Genomic DNA, 16,102 nt, shown 5'->3' on the forward strand with positions numbered 1-16,102 from the left:
GAGAGAGAGAGAGAGAGCAGGGTGTGTGTGTGTGAAGGGGTGTATGCCGCTGTTAGTAAGCAAAGTGCTATAAATACTTCTACTTTCAGATGTTCATACATTTGGCACACCGCTTGTAAATTCTATAAATGAATCACCCTGTGACAGGAAAGTGTAGCACGAGTGTGTTTTGAGAATAATTGTTTGTAAAGCTGCTCTCTTGCCCTCACACTGATGTGGTGTTGGTGGTGCCATGTATCTTAAAAAAGTAGCTTATGTGTCTTGTATTTTGAGCTTTACGCTGTTTCATACTGTGTTAAATTCATTCAGAGACTGGTGATTAATTAGGTCTTAATTATAAAGTCCACTGAGGCATATTTGTGATAAAAGATTACATAAATAAATGAACCAGACAAGCTGCTATTTGTCAAAATCTTAAGAGGCCACGAGTCACTCAGAGATATTATGGGCAGTGATTTCTGCTTAAAAGTGCAACTTGGGTGTTCTTTTTCCACGATTAAAGGGGAACACCACCTAAATTAAGATTTCCAATATGTAATTTCCATGGCCTAGGAAAGTTCAATCAATATCTGTGAACATGAGCCACTCTCTCTCTCTCAAAGCCAGAAACCAAAGAAGTAAGTCTCAAACATGTGAGGTCATAGGGTATAAAATCTGGAGCTGCTCCATAGACAATGAATGGGAGACTGATTTTGTGGACTTTTTTTTTTTAATACCCAAATGAGCTTTATTCTATTGTAGTGATCTCAGTTATGAAACAGAAAATGAACCCATATACTCAAAACAATCCCCTGGTTATCATCATCATCATCTAGATCAGGGGTTTTCAAAGTCTCAGCCTATGGGCCTCCCCTCAGACAAAGCTCTCAATTTACTTGGTTATAGTTTTGCTCAATTCCTGGATGTCTATGGGATCATGATTATGTTATTTGATAGCCTAATATTGCAGTTTGACCTTACTTCATAGTACAACAAATACACAGAAAAAGGTCCGTCTTAAGTCATTTATTAGTTTCTGATTCTGGGAAAGAGGAAAAGACAGTAAAATTCCCCAAAACTGCATCTCTGAACTCTCTCTTTAACCAAATCACACACATTTAGGCTATTCTATATGATCTTCTTTTGATAACTAATGTTATATTTTTTCACTTCCATTTACTGAGACTCCCCAGAAACTCTTTGGAGCCCCGCTTCCCACTTTGAAAACCTCTGATCTATAACATCTTTGCCAATTCATTGTCACTGGAGGAGTTCCAGACTTTATACTTGATGACATCACATGTTTGAGTTTTGGCACTCTAGTTTTTTGGATTTGGGAGAGAGTTGTTTATGTTTACTAATATTTTTTGGACTGTTTTAGACCGTAGGAATAAAATGTATGAATTTTGACGATGGGCGTAGTTCCCCTCAAATATCACAAACATGATCTATATTATGATTTTGTCCCAGTTAGTGCATTTTAGCGTGACTGCAGGCTTTGAGCCACAGCTGCATGACTTCAAAGTTGCCAGTGTAATGGGCTTGATACATGACTAATGTAAAAACTATTATTGACCTGCCAGTTGCTCTGGCAACGGCCCTCATTTAATTCTAAACTACTCAACACACACACAGCAATATTTGTTCAGTGGAAGTCACTCATTTTTGACCCATTTTAAACAAAGTTAAGAGTTGCTCAAACAAAGAAGCTTTATGAAGACTTATTCATCGCTGCCATCTAGTGGCCGAAACAGACTCGGCAGCAAGTTGGAGGCTTCATAGCAAAAATGGCTTGAACAATAATTAACAAAGAAACACTTTGGATCAAAACAGTTATATTTAATACACATTACACAGGTTATGTGATCACACTGATGTAAAGTATTTATGAAAAATACATGTCCTGTGTCTTTGTTACGTTGTCGTGTTGACCCTCCACTACTCCATGTCCAAGTCGTCCATGTCCACGGTGACCTCTCTCTTGACCCAGGGTAAAGACAAGGGCACGTAGGGGTCATATGTCCAGCGAGGATACACTCTCTTGTACAAATTCATCAGGACAGTGTCTTGAGAGCGCAGCTGATTATCAAATACACACTTCATGTGACCGTGTGTTCCTTAAAAGATAAAAAAAAAAAATACGACAGTCAGAATTATACAGATAACAGACGTTGTGTTGCTGACGCCGAGTTTCGTTGTAACCTTTTCTCACCTAAAGCCTCCTTGATGTGGCCTCTCCGACCCCACTTTGTTCGCAGCTCCACTGGCTTGAACCACATGATATCATCTGTCGCAGAGAGAGAAATAAAAGAACCATGATGCTTTAAAGCCACAGAGAAGTCAAACGTTCAGTAATATTCTGCAGTCGTAGTAATGTAAAAGTATGTGAACATCCTCCTTACCCCTGTTAAAGAACATGTAACGGACAACCGCGGAGCGCCGGTTAATTTTGAACGGGTGTCCGCTCACTACGAGCCTCTTCAGCATGACACGCCGAGGGTCACAGCTGAGCAGACTGCCTGTAGCCACCAGGTCCTGGATGCCTACAAAGGCACAGTAACAAGAACACAATACCAGTACAGAATCAGTGGATAATCAAATAAAAAAACAGACAAGGGAACTGATGGTCAAAAGTTTAAAATCAAGGCAGCCAGACCACGAATGAAATCTACTCATTCTCAAGTAAACACAGAACTTTTCATCTCACCATCGTCCTTTTGTTTGAAGAGCAGGATTCCCGCGGGGGGGAAGGTGATGGGAGCGAACACCGACACCACGGTGGGGGCATCTGGCCCGAGGAAGCGCTCCATCTTGTGCTTGTCAGCTAGAGGTGAGCAGAGCCCAGTTCAACACTCAATAATTCATTTACTTCTGTATATCCCAGCAGCTAAATGTGTTTCAGACCACCTGCTTCTGCAATCTGCTAATATGTTCTTGAATAGAAGTTAACAACAAATCCATAATGCTATCAAACGACGAATAATTGGGTTCGCGTAAGGACACTGTCCTATAACCAGAAAAAACAAGCAAGACGCTGAAGCGAAGTGGTTCGCACTCGTTCTTTTGCTCAGTGGCTGTGTGCTCATGACCGAGTTGACTACTGGACTTCGCTGACGGTCCATTTGTCCGTATTTTCTTCCATTTATTTCGTTACGATCTGTCGTTTGTGTTTTGTGTTGTCTGTTGTTAACACGGCTAAACAGTGTTTAAAAATGGTGGTTGCCGGTGCTGCACTGGCTCATGTGTTCAATTAATCACCGTACACTTGCGTCACTCACCGTTCCTCTTGTGCTGGGAGGGTAACTTCTCTGAAATAGGAACTTAAAAAGTCCCTTAAACGGCTTTCTAAGAAATACTATTGTTCCTAGTTCTTGCGGTGCGAACACAATAAAATAGGACAGTTCCATTGAAATGAATTGATTTTGGTACCAAATGGAACTGTTAATGCTGGTGTGAGTGAGCCCTTAATATGTAGTAGTTATTTTTCTACCAACTTTGTGTAGACGGGGTCATTTCTAGCTCTCAGGTCTTCTGTATTGGGGCAATTCTGTTTAATTAAGAAGACAATAAGGCTGAGATAGGAGTATGCTGAGAGACACGTTTGCTCGATTAAAAAGGTGTTCTACCTGAAGTGTGCTGAGAGAAGATGGGAGACGCCCTGAACCTCCGAAATCCACAGTGGAACACCAGCTCCTCTTTAGATTTGATCGGCTCTGTGTTGCTGGGGTGTCTCCTCACCAGGAGGTGCATCACTGACATCTGTGCACAGAGGAAGAAATAAAAGAGGTCAGAAAAGTCATTAACAGTAATACAGGACTGTCAGTGTGACAAACGGGACAGGAATAAAGGCTTTCGGATGTCAAAAACTGTGGATCGGACCTTCTGTTCATGGGGCAAGAGAGACACCATCATCAGAGGTCTGCCTGACTGGACGCTCTCCATCACAGAAAATGGCACGTCGATGATGTGCAGCGTCACATACCAGCCCACCTGAAACAGAAGGGGCAGCAGAGTCAGTGAAGAAAGATCGAACAAAAGTGTATTTACAAATGAAGACAGACACTCTTTTTTTTTTTTTTTTCCTTTGTTACCATGGCTCCCTCTTCCTCAGCTGCAGCCTCGGCCAGTATGCGGCGGCGAGTGCGATCAAAACTCTGGAACTGGAAGATACGCGAGTAGTTGAGGGGCAAGTTCTCCATGGAGTCCCACGGCGAGGAGCGGAAACTTTTTAGGCCTCTGTAGCGCTGGAACCTAGACAGGCAACAGAACGAAATATGGCAATGATCAAACTGCATGAAGTACATTCTCTCCAAATTTGTTTTCCCTCTAACCTAAATTCACATCACTCGCATATTTATTCGTCGTCCAGGAGAGAAGAAAGCAGAACTGACCTGATTCTAGCCGCCACGTCGAGGGGCGTGTCCACCTCGTCGGGAAACAGCTCGTTGGCTCGAGCCTCGCGGTAGCGTTTTAGGCCTTCTTCTTCTGCGACTTTATCAATGTGCTGATCATAGCGCTGATCTGCTCCACCTTGCTCTGTGGAGCACAACTCTTCCTCCTCCTCCTCTTGTTCTTCATCTGAACCACAGCCTGAACCTGGCTCCTGCACAGAGACGATATAGTACAATTTTCCTCAATATGAAATAGCTTCCTGTACCCTTATATGTGCCCATTACCAACATTAAGAAGTTGCTAGTCCAAAATTAATTTGTGATTTCTCTTGTCTATGTGTTATCAATTCAAATAGCCAAAAATAATGTTTGTTTTTTTAGATATGATAGCTCGGTCACAACCTCTAGTGTTGGGGTGGAGGCAGTACCAATGGATTTCTTAGGTTTTCTAGTTTCATATGATACCAATATTTTCACTCTAGCTTTAAAACTGAGCCTGCTACAACCTCTGAAAGACAGAATAGCGTTGGATTGTTAAGAGGTTAATAGTTTGTAAATTAAAAGATCCGATACTTGACGGCTGTGTAACAATACAATATTGCCACGCAAAATATCACGATACTATGCTGTGTGGATTTGTTTTCCCCCCTTCCCTTACTGCTAGAGGCTTCCCCTGATCAAACTATGAGCCACTACCTCAAAGATTTCACTGTTCAATCCTTTTGCACTTACAAAACCAAATCAAGATATGCATAGGTTCTGTAGAAGTAATACTGTTGTTGCACTCCTCTTATTACAAAAGCTATTTTTATATATACGCAGCTTTTTGCCTCCCCATTTTTCTAAATTGCAGCCTCGATATTTTACAAACAATGACCAGATGCACATGTTGGGAACACAAGTGCACTCAAAGAGATTTTAAATATAGAAATTGTATTACAGCCAAACATAAACAAGACTGACCCGGCTACAATAAGGACCGTGTTGTGAGTCGGTATGTGATAAGGAGCTGCCAGAATTCAAACTATGGGAACCCCTGGTTTTGCATATATTTAAATCGTGTGTCGTTCCCAGTGTGTCTACAAAACGACCGTCTATGGTGTTTCCAGACATTCGCTCTTCACAATATCTAAAAACTCGACTTCCGTGGGCAATATATTTGTATGAGGAAATGAATCATCAAAGAGGACATGCTTTAAAGTGCTCACTCAACTGGCAGATTACAGGCAGAGCCAGACACATGAGGGGAAAGCACCCAGCATGGGGTTGATTCACAACCTTTCCAACATCCTCGCTGCAATAATAATAATCATTATCATTTGAAGTACCCTTTTCCCCATTGTTACCCTCTCCTAAATACGTATCCCTGTGCGTTAACCTCGACATCAAACACTAATAACAATCACGGATCGTAATGAACCTGTTGCGTAAGGGAGAGCTTCCCCGACTTTCTTTTCAAGCAGAGCTGGAAATAAATAAATGGTCGAACCCCTCCCTTCGTCCAGACGGGAAGTTCTGTTCACAGGACAGGAAGACAGGAGGCTTCTCTCGGGACTCCTGCTCCAAACACTATTGTTGTGGTGGTGAGCAGCCTGGCACTGCAGGCCAGCGACAGACACTGAGAAAACAAACAGTGCCTCTCTAGTTACGAGGTGCACTGACCGTGGGTCACGTATGCACCGCTCCGGCCCCCGGAACAAACTGACGCTCACCCTTTCAGAGCTTCTCCACACAGATTACTGTCCTCATCATCCTCCAGGAGATTACACTGTCTGACTGCAGCCACACTGTTGCTATGACAACAAGAAGCAGCTGAACAAACTAACCCTCTTTTGCTGAAACTATTAAAGGGCGGTCCATCTGCGTACTGCTCCACTTTTTCCAAACGGAAACGCCCACTGAGCCGTTCACAAAAAGCAGTGACGTAGGTTACCAAAGTAAGCTGATCAAAGCTAATCAATAAGGTTATGAATAACTAGCTGAGTCAAAGTTATTGTGTGCCAAGTTTGGAAATAACAGAAGGGTTAGTTCGGATTTTTTAAAGTGGGGTTGTATGTACACTTCCACGTTCTGCGAGGTAAAAATTACAGCTTTTGTGAATGAAGTCTGGTGGCTTTGAAGAGAGCGATATAATAGCTTCAGCTTCAGAGGTAAAGCGGCTGTGGACGGGAGCGGCAGAAAAACGTATTTAGCCACCTACAAAAAAAAAAATCAATATCACTTTAAATGTACGCTATATTTAGAATATTTTCACCCCCTTCACCTCGCCGTCAGATAGCCCTTTTCAACGGGGAACTGAAGCTGACGCTGTTTTCCAAACCACCAGACTACATTCACAAAAACAGTCATTTTACCTCGCAGAACATGGGAGTCGCTGGTCTACCGTTGCATTGATCGGTTAGTTTGTTTGTGTTATTGTGTGACTTTCGGATCCAAACGAACGTGACGTCCACAGCAGTACACTGCTTATCTTCCGTGCCGGTACTCCTGTCTGCCATCCAAGTTACTAGATGTAACATTAATGCACTGACTATATATACTGTATATGTAGCAGTATCATTATGTAGAAACCTACATCAGGTCATGTGGGAAAAAGATTTTAGAAGGGCTTGGGAAAATAACATTTTGATGTTAAAACATACAGTACATACTTTGACAAAAAATGTTATTTTCGGATTTGAATACACAGGGAACCCCACTGGGAAGCTACAGTGATACAATGATAGGAAACCTAAAAAAAGTAATGATAATAATGGACATGCCCTTTAATTGATCAAATCAATTAAAAAACAAAAATGAACAACAATTTTAATAATTGAGAATATTTGTAGACTCCCACAAAGTGAGGGTTTGAGCATTTTATCTAACTCCTATCATTATAAACTAAATCCATATCATTGCTCCCTTTTTTAGTTTCAAGAAAATCGACAATTTGAAAATGACAGCTTGGTATCTGCAAACTTGCAGTGGACATTTGTGCTTATTTTTGCTGGACTCAAAGTTTTTACCTGACTTTGTTCAAACATATTTGAGCACTAGTGTTTCCTTTGACACCCTGCAATCATACTGCCTCTTGAATTATTCAAACTATAGAGATATAGAGTATGCCAAAGAAAAATGATCGATAATCGAGACCAAGCTTCCTTCTGTTATGCGTGTACCTGTGAAGAGCACCATGGCTTAGAGGTTAACATAGCGACCTTCCACTCATCTCTCCGCTGTCTGTGATAAAGGCTTAACATACCTGAGATATCTGAGACATATTGTCCTCGTCCTCGTCCTCTCCGTCCATGGCCTCGTCCAACATGTCGTCGTCATCATCGTCCTCTTCACTGCTTTCTTCGTCTATCTCTCCATTCTCCTCGTCGTCATCGACAATCCACGAGGCCTGGTATTCCGATGTTCCTTTGGGGACCTTCATCACACGTTTGCTCTTCCTGGCCTCTAAACACCAGAGAGGAACAGCAAAGAGACATTTAGAGTCCTGTCTTCTTGTGGCAGGTTTAATTGTACATAGCCAAGTTTCTTTAAACTAACCACATTTTAAATGAAGAAAGGCATTTTAGTACACAAATCATTTCTGGTTGCCGGAAATGATTTTGTGTCAGGTGCTTGTAAGCAAACAAAATATTGCAAATGTACAGTTTCTCTTTGGTTTGAGCTAATTGGAGGTGACATGACAGCTATGTACACATTTTTTTCTGTAACTCCCTGGTCATGTTTATCTATCAAATCTATTTTTATCTATTAAAACTCACTCCAAGATGTTAGATCACAGTGTGATATAGAACTGTAATCAAGGAAAATGTGGCAAACCAGCATCATTTGTACAAAGTTTCCTCAATACAATTATTTCCAGTCACTTGAAGGCTTGCCAGGGTGACCTCTCTCACAGTGATAATTTGGTGTTGATCCCAGTGCAACAAGATCGCTCCAACACAAAAACAAACTGTGATTGCTCCAACCCCGACACTGAACTATGTCTTATCCTCATCTTACCGATTCTATCATCTCAAAATGCTATCATGTGTACGTTCTGTTTCTGCACCTTCAGCTTCCAGAATCTCGGTTTCCGTTGGCCACGTCTGCTCTCCGTCCATGGGGTCCACCTCGGCCTCAGCATGCAGACTCTCCCTAGAGGATGGGTCTGCTTTCATGAGCACCCTCACTGGAGCCTCATCATCACCTCGATCCTGTGGGGAACACAGATGATGACTGAGGCGAATGAGAACTGTTGAGATTAAACTAACTGCAAAGAACTTCCAAAACAATAATGTGTTAAAGGTCAACTCGGACCATAGCAGTGTTTTTGCATGTTGTAGCCCACTTACTATCACTCATATCGTGACATTTACATTTTTAAGAACAGCGGATATTCAGTGGGATGTTTCAAGTCTCTCCACCTACCAGCATGTCAACTTCTCCTTCCTTGCCAGTCTTTGCTGGTCTGGCTGCTGTAAAGATGAGGGGAAGAGGGTCTGATGGAGCATCAATCTGACTGAGCTGAAAGTCTCCATGTCCGCTGATGTGCACCAGTCTGTCAACTTGTAGAGGGCGGCCGCGGACGTACCCAGAGACACAGAGGGTGCCCAGGCCGGTGGGTCCGCTGCCTGTCCCCTCAGTGGGGCTGTTGGGCGTAAAAGTGATGTGCTGAGCCAGGAGATGGGAACGTCTGGAGCGGAAGCCGAGCTTTCTCTGTCTCTGAGTGCCCAGGTGTCTGAGGAGTAGAGTAGCGTCCTGCTCCGAATCCAGAGGGAAGAGACGGGCATCGGGGAAACGGATCTCTGTGATCTTTGACAGGACTCTTCTGGACTCAACCCGCTTCTTCACAGGAAGATCAGACACACCCTGACACACCAGTGCTGCATGGGGTGGATTTAGGGATAGAGAGACAAGAAAATGTATACTATAAAAAATCTGAAATCATGCATAAAATCTGCTGCAACAACAGTCAATCCCAGTGTCAAAGGAGCGTTCAGGTTTATACCCACCATGGCTGGGGAGGCCCTGGGCAAAGAGGCAGGACAGACAGTAATCTCCGTAGCTGTCCCAACCTTCAGTAGAGTCCAGCAGAAATACAAGGCTGTCTGCAATCTTTGCCACATCCAGCAGGGAGTGTATGTCAGCTGTCCAAAGAAACCATTACAGAAGTTTCAGAATGGGACAACATAATTCCCAAAACAAAGACAAAATAGTACAACAAAGGCCTATAACATGGAACAATCAGCAATAACTGTTCCATATCACTCAATACATACCCGTGCTTTGGCTGAGGAAGGTGAACCTCTGCTTAAAACGAGGCAGGAGCAGCCCAAAGCTGTCGCTGACGCCACTGACGCACCGCTCCTGATGTACGACGCCTCCGGCGCCCTCCCCGCGCAGCAGTTTGGTGACAGCAGCAGCGTCGACCAAAGCGTGGAGGGACACCACAGCGACCAAATGAGGAGGACCGTCCCTGGTGCCTAGACGTCGCTTTTCTGTCAAGACCTAAAAAAAGACAAAGAAACACACGGACACTCAGCAACACCGATCAGGAATTCAAAAGGAGATTATTCTTCATGAGAGTGAAATAAAAACGTACCATGTCTTTCTTATTCCTGCGCAGCTGGCTGGCTTTGTGCCTTCTGTCCATCCTCTTTTGCTCCTTCCTCTGTTTTTTGGTAAGGGCCGTCACTGACACTCTCCCTGAGAGACAGGTCAACACAAGGATTTATTACTATGTTGTAAAAGATGGTAAATACATATGTAGGTGCACACTTGCAAAGGCTGATTTGGATGCTTTATTGAGCAATCCTCATAGTATCTGCACTGTATGAAAAACAAAGTGCAAAAGAATGTCTCAACTGTGCAAACAAACCACAACCACCCTGCTGCAACATGTTAATGCATGCAAGTAATCATGTGCTGCTTTGCATACAATCTGCTTGTGTCAATCACTGCAAACTCATATTGAACGGTAAAAACAACTGTCGAGTTCAGTGCAATCCAATGCAACAGCCCTGCAACAAAGACTGCCTTGACTTTTCGAGGCTTATAATGTTCAGTTTTTTTCTTAAATTCTTAGAACAGTATTGATTTGATGGATAATTTTTGAGGACATACTTTGTTGTCATTACAAGTAGACCCAAAAACAATGTAACACCTCAAAAGTTATCACAGAGTTCAATCAACACCTCTCTCAACTAGTGACAACAAGGGAGGAATAGTTCATATCTACTTGAAATAGAAATCTTCTATAAATACTAAACTTACAGATATAGATACATGGACATTAGTTCAGATTCTATGGAAGGAGATATTGCGGTGAACCAACAGTTTGTCTGACAATATAAAAGTTGTGTAGTTTTTGTTTGTTTGTCCCATTTGCTGCAGTTCATTTCTATCTGACAGACTCTCAGCTCAGTTAAACAGGATCCTCTCTTGTGTATATTAAGATATGCAGACTGAAATAAAGTCCATACTTCTATTTGCAGTGTGTAACTCAAACCCCTCCATGTCAAGACTACTCAGCTATTCCTTTAAGCTGTAACTTCGCAATAGCTTCTCAATTGAATGTGTGTATGTTGTTGTATGATATAATCACATACACTTGTAGTGTAAGTTGCAGTGCAAATATACTGGGTGCAGGGTCAGAAATTAACCTTTTTCCTCACCTGCCATTGTGGCATGTCACTGAACATCTCTACCGGCCACTCATTTTTTTTGTCTGCCACTTCTGAATTCTAGGTAGAGTCTTCTAGGTAAAATTGTAAACACTGAGTCAGTGGTACCAGACCGTAGAATTATGGAATATATCATGTAACCTTAATCCATGACTATATTTGGTAACACTTAATTTTACAGGTCTACAAATTAAATGGTAATTAGATGATGATTAGCAAGTTACCTATTTGAAATTTCTTTGGAATTATTGCCAAAGTTATTTGCTAATTATTATCTATTTACCAGCAGACATGGAAATAAAGCATATGAATTCACTTTGTATTCTTTTGCTGGAAATGTATTAAATAAATTACCAGCTATTGAGAAATAGCGGAATATAATTATTAAATAATGTTTATAATTAAGTAATTTTCAATAAATGTATAGGTAAATATTGGGGTAATTTGGCAGTAATTCCAAAGAAATTTCACACAGGTTACTTGCTAATTATTACCTAATTACCATGAACTCCGTGGACCTGTAAAATGAAGTGTTACCATATATTTAATTTAGGCTTTAGAATTGCTTTTTATGTCTGCCATGGTGGCAGGTGTCCTGATATTTTCACCTGTCACAGCCAACATTTATCCTGTATTTGGCAGGTGGCAGGGGCTAATTTCATTCCCTGACTGAGTGGCATTATGTATGACCTACAATGTTGCAATTCCAATTTAATGATGTGTGATGATAAAAAAAATACATGCATGTAAAATTCTGAGTTATGAAGAACTCCATTTAACATTTTGCAATAATAATAATAAAAAAAACAACAATGACAACTGTGTTTCTCTCCTGAGACGTCTGGGAGATCTGATTGGTTCCCAGGGCTTTAAAAGGGCATGGGTCAACTGAAGGATGTACACTAGCAATTAGGTGCATTTACCAAAGTCACACTGTAGGTCATTTCTTACAAAGAGATGTATTTTTTTTATTTACATGTAGCACATTATCTCTGCGTAACTGATGCCACCCCGAAGCCCACTAGAAAACTCAACACGTGTGTTTGCAGATGGGAGCAAAGCCACAGCCACAGGCTAACAGCAGCTGTTAAGTAACACTTTATACCTGAACACGTCTTACCTTTGTTTTCTCTCTCGATTTCACCTTTCGTCCTGTGCTTGCCATGTTTGTGGCCTTTGTTTTTCTGTTTAAATACGCCTGGTCTGTGGCCCTGTTGTTTTTCCTCATTCGCAGCCATCTTCACCATGTGGGAACAAGGCAGGCCATGTACTTCCGCACTGGCGTCTACGTCATGACAAGGGGCGTGTCCTTACACTTTTTCTTCAAAATAAAAGCCTAGGTCATCATCACGTGAACATTATGTTCATGGGAAGCATTTTGCACAAATTTTCATGAATTGATACTGCAATTACATTTCTGTATTTACCGAATAAAATTTAAGCAAGAAAAACGAGACTCTAACATATTTTATGTATGAAGGCTACATTAAATTACAACATCCAAATGGATACAACTGACATTGAAGTTTTAAACTGCTGACCCCACAATACATATAATTCTCAACTTATACTTAGTTTTTTTTTTATTTAGTTTTTTTATTTATTTATTATTATTTTTAATTTACTTATTTTTCTGTTTTTTCTATCCTTTCCTTTTTTTATTCTTTTTTTTAATTTAATTAAAAAAAAAATTGGTATATGTTTCATTTATTTTGCTATCGGATTTAATTCATTTATATGTACTGTATAAATATAATTGTTTATGAAATTAACTCTGCTAATTTAATGGTGTAGTAATATTGTTATGGGGGGGTATAATTTGTTTATACAATTATTTATTGGATTTTGTACAGAATACCAATAAAAGAAATTTGAATAAATTACAACATTCTACAGAAGGTATTAGTCTGTCAAAGTTTAAGATACATTCACAGCCAAGTTACTATGTCGATATAGTTATATATGAGTGATTAATATATTTATTTTTGATTTTCCGTCCCCCATACTTCCCAACATTTTTTCTTCAGGGAACCCTTTTCTATCGAGTGAACTGACGACCCCTGACTAAGTGACACATTTCATGGATATTTCATATTATATTTAATGCATAATAATAACAACATTACAGAACAAGTGATAAACTGTACAATTAACCCAGAGTGAACGCAATAACGAGCAATTTAGATAATATTTTAGCAGATTGTTTCCTGTGAATATTGCATCAGAGATGAGTTTTCCTGTTATTTTTGGAAACTTTTAATGCAGTTCGTAGTCTGTATTATGTAATTTTAGCAATCGTACATACTTAATATATATATATATATATATATATATATATATAAAAGGGAATAAACATGATCACAAATAATAGTATATATGATGTGTGAGCTCAAACCCTCCTCTGAATAGATGTATCCATCCTCTCTTTCATCATCCTCTAATATTCAATCCTCTTTTCATTCATTCATTCATCACTCTATAATTACTTAGCTTCTTTCCAATTATTCAATTCTATAGTTCACAAGTCTCTTTAAACAAAAGACACTGGCTTTGACCTGGAAGTAAAAAGAGAAGGAGATGGGGGGCAAGAGAAAAATGAAGGAGCCACAGATGCAATTACTTCAGTCAAGATTGAGCTTGCAGCTCCTACACCTTTTCATTCATTCCTGTGTTATTGTTGAGCACAAAAAAATAATTTAAGAAGAAAGAAAAAAACATCAGTAATTTCAGCAATGAAAATGCAGAGTTTTTATATCTGGAAAATGACCTTGAAGAAAAAAAGGTGAAAAATAGAAAAAGAGAGGGAGAAAAAGAGGAAATTGAAAAGGGAGGAGACTACATTGCTGGAAGATGAGTAATGTGCCCTGTGAAACAAGAAATGTTCTTATACATCCACTTTATTTAACTGCCATCGTCAACATCATTATGATCATTATTATTTATGTATTTCTTTATCTTCCATTCGCACCCTGTGAAGGGGAAGCTTGTCAAAGTAATGCAGCCTCCTCCACTCACATTGAAGCTGATCCAAAAGCCCTCCAAGAGCCAACTTGAGTAGAACTTTGCCATGTTGGCTTTGGAACAGGCAGGTTATTGTACAGGCTGCTGAGTTACCATGTATAGTGATAGAGAGAGAGAGAGAGAGAGAGAGAGAGAAGGTTTGAACTTGAAGGAGAAGCCACAGGGGTTTCTTCTAAACCCTGTTACATCATGCACACAAACCCACCAAATGCAGAGAATACATTAGTAAACAATAGCTGACTATCATGCACTGCCCAAAGAGAAAAATTGCATACTCTCGGTCAGGATTCTTTAAGTATGATGTAAGTGCACCCAGTCACCTCTGGAAATCCTGTTTTGAAGAAGCCCTCATTTACTGTATGCTGCCAATTATTATAACCTTTTCAGAAATTAAAAACAATTACATTTTTGGTTTACACCCTCCAGAAAAATACAGTGGAGGGCCTTGAGATGCACTGTTTGGCCTTTCAACAACAACTGAGGATCCCCACGGCAAGGCACACAACACACTATTACAGTGAAGCTGAACAGTACGTTTGTACTGGTTAATTCCCTGGTGTGGACCATAGCATTATCTTGTGAATTTGTGTACGTGTGTTGGAATTATGTTTTTATGGGCCAGGGCAGGATGACAGCAAAATGTGCTTATCTGCTTTTTTTTGCAGAGGTAGATTGACGTATATCTACTGCAAAGCTTCATTACAGTAATTCAAATGTCTTTGAGAAAACATGTTTCAGAAAATGAAATGAAATGAAATGATGTATCCCCCGAATTCTCATGGACTTTCTGTCCATGTTTTTTCATATGTTTCTGGGCCTAACTAAGACGTTGTTGATCACCCATCAACACTACTACTGTTCAGTCTGACATGGGATTTGACATATATAGCCTACAGTGTATGCTTGGTCCCAATGCCTAAAGATTTTGGTAATCCCCTGGACTTTTTTTTTTTTCTTTTTAATTTACATTTGCCAACATTAGGCAAAACAATATGTTTATGAGCCAACATGTTGGATCACTGCTTAAAAAAATTTGCTATTCATATTTATGGTACCAAGAGAATTAATTATGTTTTTGATGACCCTTTGACCCTCTCTGTGGTGCCACCATCAAACCAAAAATTCCACTTGTACATAAGAAATAAATAGCTAATAAAATAACAACAATAATATAAAAGAAAGTATGGACTTGGATGGTAAATGGACTTGCATTTATATAGCACTGTCTTCCGACCACTCAAAGCACTTTACACTACATGTCAGTATTCACCCATTCATACATCCATTCATACACTGATGGCAGAGGCTGCTAAGGTGCCAACTGTGCCCATCAGGATCTAATCTAAATACTCATTCACACACTGATGGCTTTGCCTTCGGGAGCAAATTGGAGTTAAGTGTCTTACTTAAGAACACATCGTCATGTGACCCTGAGCAGCTGGGGATCGAACCACCGACCTTCCGATTGGTGGATAACCTGCTCTACCCTCTGAGTCACAGTAAAGTAAATGGCAGACTACCATGAACTACTGACCATTTCCATGTTCATTAGAGGCCATAAGAGAAAAACAATGTTTTGGACTCTATGAACTATTATGCCACCTTAACCCAGCCAACATTTTGTATGTGGGGCCCATGTGGGTAGTAAATGGGGTGAAAAATGGGCCCTATATGGGATTGTCCACGGGTTCCATAATGACCCAATGTCAATTGCCCACATGGATCCCATGCAGGATTACAATGGGTGTTATGTGGGCCCCAACTGGGAAACATACCCAAGACCCATCTTGGTCCCAGCTTTAAGTTCTATGTGGGTACTACATGGGGACTACATGGGCTGAAATATGTTTTGTAAGTGGATTTGTCACAGTTTCCATGTTGGCCCCATGCACTAATTTCCCAGTAGTGACCCAACTAGGACCCACACAGGTAGCCCATATGGGGAGCCCATGTGGGACCAACTTAGTTGATCCAAGTGGGCCCCAGATAAGATGCCCATTTTGGGCCCATACCCACTTGGTACCCAGGTACCCCCAGCATAACCCATGT

The 16,102-nt window shown here is 40.6% G+C and overlaps 1 protein-coding gene across 1 annotated transcript; it reads right to left on the reverse strand.

Moving 5' to 3' along the window:
* Positions 1-1,795: 1,795 nt before the first annotated feature.
* tsr1 (TSR1 ribosome maturation factor) lies at positions 1,796-12,321 on the reverse strand. The gene is made up of 15 exons (XM_037775881.1): positions 12,153-12,321; positions 9,952-10,055; positions 9,629-9,857; positions 9,362-9,496; positions 8,778-9,232; positions 8,419-8,563; positions 7,615-7,814; positions 4,371-4,582; positions 4,071-4,230; positions 3,859-3,969; positions 3,606-3,738; positions 2,687-2,803; positions 2,382-2,522; positions 2,192-2,266; positions 1,796-2,096 (listed from the first exon to the last, which is right to left on the reverse strand). Exons 1-15 carry the CDS (start codon positions 12,277-12,279, stop codon positions 1,918-1,920), a joined length of 2,523 nt encoding a protein of 840 aa, XP_037631809.1. The 5' UTR covers positions 12,280-12,321; the 3' UTR covers positions 1,796-1,917.
* Between the last annotated feature and the right edge of the window lie 3,781 nt (positions 12,322-16,102).

The sequence above is a fragment of the Sebastes umbrosus genome, chromosome 7 (genome assembly GCF_015220745.1).
Source record: "Sebastes umbrosus isolate fSebUmb1 chromosome 7, fSebUmb1.pri, whole genome shotgun sequence".
NCBI classification, from domain to species: Eukaryota; Metazoa; Chordata; class Actinopteri; order Perciformes; family Sebastidae; genus Sebastes; species Sebastes umbrosus.